The sequence below is a fragment of the Vanellus vanellus genome, assembly GCF_965231255.1.
Source record: "Vanellus vanellus genome assembly, chromosome: 27".
Lineage (NCBI taxonomy): Eukaryota > Metazoa > Chordata > Aves > Charadriiformes > Charadriidae > Vanellus > Vanellus vanellus.
The window spans coordinates 1,592,687-1,601,238 of NC_138932.1; the positions used below are offsets into that span (position 1 = coordinate 1,592,687).

At 62.8% G+C, this 8,552-nt stretch overlaps 2 protein-coding genes across 5 annotated transcripts; both read left to right on the top strand.

Moving 5' to 3' along the window:
* The first annotated feature begins 225 nt into the window (after positions 1-225).
* On the top strand, positions 226-5,682 carry POLR3C (RNA polymerase III subunit C). The gene is made up of 15 exons (XM_082496231.1): positions 226-256; positions 901-1,077; positions 1,535-1,790; positions 2,122-2,307; positions 2,445-2,533; positions 2,815-2,919; positions 3,115-3,207; positions 3,380-3,460; positions 3,774-3,825; positions 3,922-3,982; positions 4,058-4,208; positions 4,360-4,461; positions 5,175-5,224; positions 5,330-5,479; positions 5,585-5,682. The coding sequence occupies exons 2-15, from the start codon at positions 931-933 to the stop codon at positions 5,664-5,666; spliced, it is 1,605 nt and encodes a 534-aa protein (XP_082352357.1). The 5' UTR covers positions 226-256; positions 901-930; the 3' UTR covers positions 5,667-5,682.
* A 550-nt stretch (positions 5,683-6,232) lies between these two features.
* Positions 6,233-8,087, top strand: NUDT17 (nudix hydrolase 17). 4 transcript variants are annotated; one of them, XM_082495984.1, is made up of 7 exons: positions 6,234-6,722; positions 6,804-6,987; positions 7,070-7,095; positions 7,231-7,322; positions 7,414-7,522; positions 7,653-7,789; positions 7,873-8,087. In XM_082495984.1, the coding sequence occupies exons 1-7, from the start codon at positions 6,462-6,464 to the stop codon at positions 8,042-8,044; spliced, it is 981 nt and encodes a 326-aa protein (XP_082352110.1). In that variant the 5' UTR covers positions 6,234-6,461; the 3' UTR covers positions 8,045-8,087. The 4 variants fall into 4 exon arrangements, with proteins under 4 accessions (XP_082352108.1, XP_082352110.1, XP_082352111.1 ...); XM_082495985.1 differs by having other exon boundaries at positions 6,239-6,722; positions 7,231-7,323; positions 7,424-7,522; XM_082495982.1 differs by having other exon boundaries at positions 6,233-6,722; positions 7,070-7,322.
* Positions 8,088-8,552: the final 465 nt, after the last annotated feature.

The window sequence follows — 8,552 nt, forward strand, 5'->3', positions numbered from 1 at the left end:
CCGGGTAGAACGTCCGGCGGAATGACCCGCTAGCCTCGAGCTTCCGGTCCGCTCGTCTGCTCCCGACCGAGCAGCGAGCTCAAATGGGTAGAGCGTCACCTCGGCCCGACGAGACGGAGTAGGCAGAGCGTCGCCTGGCCCGGTCCTCCAGAGCGGCCAACGAGGCGTGGCGGCGCCGAGCGCGACCGGAAGTAGCGGCTGGAGAACCGGAAGTGCTTGTTGCCATGGTGGTCGCATGGGCCTAGGCTGGGCCTGGGTGAGTGAGAGGCTGGCGGGTCCCCTCTGACTGTCCCCCGGGAGGGGACACAGGGACCCCATCCCTCGGGGGGGAGGGGGAAGCACCCTACCTGGGAGGGGGACACCCCTCTGACATGGCTGCCCCTCGGGTGGGGGGGACTCATGGACCCGGGCCCCCTTTGACAGGGCTGTCATCATTCCCTGGGAGGGCACACAAGAACACTTCTGACAGAGCTGCCATCCCATGGAAGGTGACACGGGGACCCCTCAGACATGGCTGCCATCCCTTGGGAGGGGACATGGGGACCCCAGCCTTCTGCAGGGGGAGACACCGCACCCGGGAGGGGGACACAAGGGACCCCGACCCCTCTGATATGTCTGTCCCTTGGGTGGGGGGGGGACCCATGGACACAGGAAGCCCAGTGACAAGGCTGCCATACCCCAGGAGGGGACAGAGGGACCAGCCACGTGCCAGTGTCCGTCCCCTCTCCATCTCACCCCCGCTGCAGCGCCAGGTGCTGGTTTCACTCAAGACTCAGTCTCCCACCAGGCATCCGTTTTGGGACGGAGCACAGATGAGGCTCCCCAGGCAGCAGCAGCAGCATGGCCCCTGCCCTCCCACCCCCCCAAAACAGCCATAATAACCCCAGGGCTCTTCCCCAGCACCAGCAGGTGTTATAATCTACCATCGAGATGACTCAGGCGGAAATAAAGCTGTGTTCCCTCCTGCTGCAAGAACATTTTGGGGAGATCGTGGAGAAGATAGGGACTTATCTTATCAGGACGGGCACTCAGCCGCTGCGGATGATCGTCAATGACACGGGGCTGTTGCTGGATCAGGTACGTCTCAAACCCGCCCGTGTAGGCTTTAGCCTCGGTGCGATAACGCAGCCTGAACTGCTCTGATATCGGCCCAGGCTGTCAGTCACCACTGCTGCTGCTCCTGAAGGAGACATGGGTAGGAAAACCTTGGGAAGGGCAAATGAGCGCTTTGCTGCTTGTAAAATAAATCAGGTGGGTTTTCGTAAGCGGGAGAGACAGTTTGTTATCTCACTTAAGAAGTAGTCTGGGAAGGAGGAAAGTAACTGTGACTTCTCTGTAGGGAGCAAAGGCAGGGAATAGAGTCCACAGGGACAGGGGTGACACGCAGGGGACAAGATGGTGGCACAAACACCAGCAGCTCAGCAGCAGGGAGGGTCACAGCGAGGGAGGAGATGCTCCGTGGCTGCCCTGAAGTGGGGTGAGCATAGTGTGGGCTTCTCTGTCACGTAACCGAGCCCTGCTCTGCCTCGGGCAGGTTAAGAAAGCCCTTTGCGTCCTCATCCAACACAACCTGGTGACATACCAGCTGCAGAAGCGAGGTTTCGTGGAGTACGAGGCCCAGTGCAAGCGGGTCCTGAGGATCCTCCGCTACCCGCGTTACATCTACACGGCCAAGACCCTCTACAATGACACGGGCGAGCTCATCGTGGAGGAGCTGCTCCTCAATGGCAAGATGATGATGAGCGCGGTGGTGAGGAAGGTGGCGGACAGGCTGACTGAAACGATGGAAGGTGGGAATCTCCTCTCCTTAAAAAAAGGGATCTGGGAGTGGGAGGAGGAGCAGCATTTGCCGGAGACTGGTTTTGCTCAGTGAATGTGGTACCGGAGTCTTTTTGGGCTGCATTACCCTGGAAAGTTGGCCACGAACTTGGAGAAGGAGCCACCCAAAGTGGCCTCGCTGCCAGAGGGGTTATAAGTGCTGCTCCCGCCTCAAAACAGCCTCCGAGCAGCCTGGTCATGGTGGTTCTCTGGGTACCACAGCGTCACCTCGTCCTCTGGAGCTCCCGGAACGACCCGGGGCTGGCAGAGCTTGACGCCGCCGTCTCTCTCCTCTTCCTCTAGATGGGAAGACCATGGATTATGCTGATGTCTCCAACACGTTTGTGCGCCTGGCAGACACGCACTTTGTGCAGAGGTGCCCACTGGTCCCCGAAACCCCCGAGAGCCCCAATGCGCCGCCTCCCCCTGCGCCCACGTTGGTGATCAATGAGAAGGACATGTACGTCGTGCCCAGGCTGAACCTCGTAGGTGAGAAGCCCCTCGGGGTCACCCTGGGTGCTACTGGCTGGGTAGCGGGGTTTTTGGGGAGCGCTTGGCCGCATCCTGTTCACCTGAGACCATGACAGTTGTTTCTAAAAGCAAACGCCGTCATCTTTGTTTGACAGGGAAAGGGAAGCGGAGACGATCGTGCGACGAGGAAGAGAACGGTGAACACAAGGCTAAAAAGCAGAAGCGAGATGGAGAAAGCTCAGAGGTACTGAAGCAATGTCGCCCTCGGCTCTGCGGGGCTGTAAATCAGAGGCAGCTGCCTGTCCGGCAGGACGCTCCGTCTCCCGCACGTAACCTTTGCTGGGGACGCGCCTCTGTCCCTGGCTGAGCTCCTTCCTCCTCTGAGCTCATGGGCTCGAGGGATCCAGCATCTTCCCAAACACGCTCTTCTGGGGAAACCAAACGAGCAGTTTGATGGATCCTCTCCAGCAGTTTCGTGACTCCCTCAGTTTGGTGGCTCCTCTCCCTCTCGCTGTTCCCCCGCAGCCTCCACCCGACGATGGCATTTACTGGCAAGTCAACATCGACCGGTTCCACCAGCATTTTCGAGACCAGGGGATCGTCAGCGCCGTGGCCAACCGCATGGATCAGGTTGGTGGAAGTGCTCAGAACCCTCCTGCGGTTGCTCTCCATGTCAGGGCGGGAGCTCGATGGTCGTGGTGGGGAGGTTTCAATCCCCGCTCCGGGGCAGGCAGGGGCGGCCCACGTTTGGTTGCTGCTGCGGGAAGAGCGCAGGACAGAGGTTCTCCGGCACTAATGACCGTTTCCTTCCCCCCCCAAAACCAGACCAGCAGCGAAATAGTGCGGACAATGCTGCGGATGAGCGAAGTCACCACGTCCTCCAGCGCGCCGTACACCCAGCCGCTCTCTTCCAACGAGGTGGGTTCCTGCCCCTGGGAAGTCAGGGTGTAGCCGAGGCCTTTCTCCGCCAGCACAGCTGCAGCACTGTGTTTGGATGGGGCAGAAAAAGTCTGTAAAGCACCTGCCGATTTAGAAAAGCTGCTTATTCCATTTTCCCCCACTTATATCCTGCCTGGTTTCCCTCCCATAGATATTCAGATCTCTTCCAGCCGGGTACAACATTGTGAAGCAAGTTTTGGACCAGTACCTCACCCTGTTAGCAGATGACCCGGTAAGAAACACAGAACTCAGTTGGGCAAAGACGGTAAATGCCGCTCAGCGGCGGCTCCTTGCTGAGCTCCCTCCACCCCAAATCCGTGCCACCCGCTGCCTCCCTTTAGCCGTGCGCTGGGGAGAGCTCGGACTGAGGGAAAACCAGTTTTCTACTGATATTTAAAAGATACTGAAAGCGTTAAAAAAATACAGCTGCTGTTCTTAGCTTTTAAGATCAGAGAATTTTTTTTTCATAAAATCTATGTATTACTTCTTACAATCAAGATTTTTATTACTTTAGGATGTACTGAACTTCTTTCTTTTTCTTGTAGCTCGAGTTTGTGGGTAAATCGGGGGACAGCGGCGGCGGCATGTACACTGTCAGTATCCTTTGTGGGTAAACTACCTGAGCCGGCGTTTCCCAGCGCGTAAAACCATTCCCGTGTGCCGATGTTATCCCTTGACCTTGATCTTGTACAGATCTTCACAAGGCCCTGGCCTCGCTGGCGACGGCAACCCTGGAGTCCATCGTGGAGGAGAGGTAAAGCAACGATTTGAAGGTTTTCCGGAACTTTCCTCGCCTCTATCCACTAATTTATTTTCCTCTGCGACTCAGGTTTGGTTCCCGTTGCGCCAGAATATTCCGTTTGCTCCTGCGAAAGAAGCATTTGGAGCAGAAGCAAGTGGAGGATTTTGCCATGATCCCGGCCAAGGAAGCCAAGGACATGCTCTACAAAATGCTGTCGGAGAATTTCGTCTCCCTGCAGGTGACGGATGTTTCCGAGCGTCGCTCCCGTCAGCAGGGGACACTGCGCCCCGCACGGGATGCCGGCAAAATGCCGGCTGCATCCCCAGCCCCGTGTAGCGCAGGTGGGGCTGTGCTGCACGATGAGGTCTTCTTCTCTCGCCCACCGGTAGGAGATTCCCAAGACTCCCGACCACGCACCGTCCCGCACCTTCTACCTCTACACCGTCAACGTCCTGTCCTCCGCCCGGATGCTGCTGCACCGGTGCTACAAGGTACATCCCAGTCACCGCCAGGGACACCCCTGGAGACCCACCAGTGGCTCTGCTCAGTCCACCTGTCCCCGAAAGCCACTGGCACCAGCCTGGTCCCTGTCAGGTCCCCACGTGGCCTCCGTCCACACCAATATTTGCAAGCTGGGGGGGAATCCAGGCCCCCAAGGGTGCTCCTGCTCCAGGCCCAGTGTCTCTCCACCACTACGCCCACCACCACCACACATGGTTCTCCTCCACCACAACCACCATCACACGTGGTTCTCCTCCACCACCACCACCATCATGATGCATGGTTCTCCACCACCACCATGACGCGTGGTTTTCCTCCACCACAACCACCACCACATGTGGTTCTCACACGTGGTGGCCCACCACCATGGGTGGTTCTTCTCCTCCAGCACCATCACACATGGTTCTCTTCTACCACAACCACCACCACCACGCGTGGTTCTCTTCCTCTTCCACCACCACCATGTGTGGTTCTCCTTCTCCTCCACCACCACCCATGGGTGAGGGCGGCTGTTGGGCCATCCCTGCACGTCCCCTCACAGCCCCAAGAGCGATGTGGCTCGGTGTAACAGCCACCTCCTCCATCTTGGGGACTCTCCTGGATGGTGCCACCGGGGGGTGGCAGCAGCCACATCCCCATTTCACCACCCGTTTGGGCCCCCGTGTCTCCCCCGGCTCACCCGGTTGCGCTTCCCTCTCCCCAGAGTGTGGCCAACCTGATGGAACGGCGCCAGTACGAGACCAAGGAGAACAAGTGAGCACTGGGCTCAGCCCTCAGGAGGCCGGGTGGTGGGTCTGGGGATGGGGGGGTGACCCAAAGCTACCGTTTCCTTGTCCCTTGCCCCTGTCCCCCCCCCAGGAGGCTGCTGGAGAAGTCACAGCGGGTGGAAGCCATCTTGGCCTCCATGCAGGCCACCGGCGCCGAGGAGGCGCAGCTGCAGGAGATCGAGGAGATGATCACAGCCCCCGAGCGCCAGCAGCTGGAGAACCTCAAACGCAACGTCAACAAGTGAGTGCTGGTGGGATGGGGGGGATGACACGGGACGGGGACATGGGGACGGGGACCCCGCCATCGGCCACCCTGCCCGCTCTCACCACTCCCTCTGTGCCCCAGGATCGATGCCAGTGAGAACCAGGTGGATGAGACCATCTTTGTGCTGGAGTCCTTCATCGAGAGCACTGTGAAGAAGCCCTGAGGGGACTTGGGGGGGGGACACTGGGGGGGGACGGGGACACGCTGTGCCCGTGCGATTGAGGACAATAAAGCCACAGCTCTGCCGCTGCCGGGTGTGGTGGGGCCGGGCCCGGCGGGGACGGTCGCCCCGGGGCGGGCGGTGGCACCGCTGTCTCTCTGTGTCGTGTCGTGTCGTCGTCGTGTCGTGTCCCCTCCTCCCCACCACCCCCCCCCCGCCACGGGGCTGGCGCGCCGGCAGGGGGCGCGCGCGCCGCCAGGCCACGCCCCCACCGCCAGACCACGCCCTCCCTTCCCGGGCAGGACACGCCCCCGGAAAGGCCCCGCCCCCGCAGCGCCCATGGCGGGGCTGGCGCGCGTGCTGGTGCACGTGAGGCGGGGCGGGGCGGGGGGACCGGCGCCGTTCGGGCAGGTACGGGGGGGGGGGGGGGGGGGAGGAGGAAGTGTGCGGGGGGGGGAGGGGGGGGCACAAAGGGCACACACGAGTGTGCACAAGGTTGAGGGGGGGGGGCGGGGGCGTGCAGACACCGGTGTGTGTCCCCGCGTGGGGCCATGGTGGTGGCCGTGGTGGTCCCACAGCGGTCCCATGGTGGTGGCCATCGTAGCGGCTCCTGTAGTGCCGTGGCGGTCACCATCGTGGTGCAGCGGTGGTGGCCATCGCAGTGCCATCACAGTCCCATGGTGGTGGCTATTGCAATGCCGTGGCGGTGGCCATCGTGGTGCTATCAGAGTGCTATAGTGGTGGCCACTGTGGTGCCCATCATGGTGCCATGACAGAGCCATTGTGGTGGCCATTGTAATGCCATGGCAGTGGCTGTTGTGGTGCCATCACAGTGCCACAGTGGTGGCCATCACGGTGGCCATCGTGGTGCCCGTTGTGGTGCCCTGGCAGTGGCCACATCCCGCTGGCGCTGCCCTCTCCGTCCCATCCCCGCAGAGCGTCACTGGCGCCTTCTGCCCGCCACAGGAGGACGCGGCCATGGTGAGCTGCGGCCTGGACCGCGGCCGCTTCCTCCTCTCAGACGTGCCCTTCCCCGGCTCCACCCTCACCCTCCTCAAGGTGGGTCCCCCCCCAGGTCCCGGTCCCCCCCACTGTCCCCCTGCGCCACACCCTGTCCCCTCACACCCCCTCTTCCTGCAGAGACCCCCCTTCTGCCCGGCCAAGCGCCTCGGGGAGCAGCCGGCCGCGGCCATCCCGGCTGAGCTGCGGGGCCGGGGGGTGGCGGCGGGGGTGGCGGTGCTGCTGCGGGACAGCACCGGCCGCATCCTGCTCACCCGCCGCGCCCCCACCCTCAGCATCTTCCCCGGCGTCTGGGTGCCGCCCGGTGAGTCCTCGGGGTGGGGTGGGGGATACGGGGCGCGGGTTACTTTGGGGGTGCCCCTAACCCTCTGTCTTCCCCCTCGCAGGTGGGCATGTGGAGCCGGGAGAAGAGGTGAGGAGACAACAACGTGGGGACAACAACGTGGGGACAACAACGTGGGGACAACGCCTGGAAGGGGACAGGGTGAGCTGGAGGGGGTTGGTGCACCCTGACCCCCCCCCCCCCCTTTTTTCTCCCCGGCGGCAGCTGCTGGACGTGGGGCTGCGGGAGCTGGAGGAGGAGACGGGGCTGCGCCTGGACGTGGGGACCTTCTCCTGGAGGATGCTCGGCCTCTGGGAGGTAACGGCCTCCCCCGGGGGAGCTGAGCACCCCTGGAGACACCACGGGGCTGGGGGGGGTCCCCAGGGTCCCCTCCCATCCCAAACCTCTGTCCCCACAGTCCATCTACCCGCCCATGCTGAGCCGGGGGCTGCCGCGCCGCCACCACATTGTCACCTACCTGCTGCTCCTCTCCACTGAGCCTCACCAGCGGCTGGAGGTGAGCGCTGGGGACGACATCCCGGTGTGTCCCTGGTGGCGATCCCTCTCCTGAGCGCTGCATTGGGGACAACGCCCTGGTGTGTCCCCTGGGGGGTCGATCCCTCTCCTGAGCATCGTGTTGGGTCCAGGCCAGGATGCGTCCCAGCGAGAGCGAGGTGAGCGCCTACGCCTGGCTGGAGCCGCCTGTCCTGGAGGCCATCGCAGCCACGGAGGATGGAGTGGAGAGTTTGGGAAATGTCCCCAGTGCGCTGCCGGCCACCGTCAGGTGAGGACAGGGACACTGGGGCATTAAGAACAGGGGTGCAGAGCCCCCAGGACCTGTCCCTGATGACCTTCTGTCCCTCTCAGCATCACGGAGCTGAGCGCCGGCTCCTGCAGCACCACCCAGCTCCCCACCGCCACCTTCCTGAACACGGCGCCGGCAGAAGGGGAGGATGTGGAACGGGTCAGCACCGGCACCAAGTTCGCCCTCCGGCTCTGGCTGGAGTCCCTCGGGGAGCGGGGACCAGCGCGGCCGTAGGGCAGCGTCGCCCACGGAAGGGAATAAAGCTGCTGCCCGCAGGGACCAGAGTCCGTGTTGGAGTGGGACGGGGGTCTGGGCTGGCGGGGAGGGAGAGGGGAGCGGGACGGGTGGGCGCAGAGCCTTCCCGCCATGGGAAAGGCGAGGAGGGGACAGCAGGGTGGCCCGGAGGGGACACGGCTTAGGGGGGATCAACACTGCGGCCACTGACACCCACACAGGCCGGGCTGGGCTTGGGCGGGTTTCTTTTAGCCTAAGGTGGGCTCTGCACGGTACGGAAATGGCTCTGCTGGGATGGAGCCCCAGCCAAGCTGCTGCTGTGACGCGTTGTCACATCACTGGGTGACACGTTGTCACCCCGGCAGTACCTGGAGCGGAGCCGCCGGGGCAGCGGGTCCCACGCCGGGCACGTCTCGCTGCAGGGGAAGCAGAGCAGAGTTGGGGGCGGCGGGTGAGCCGAGCCCACCCCGTACCTCGGCACCATCCTGTCGAGAACGAACCCCCTCCG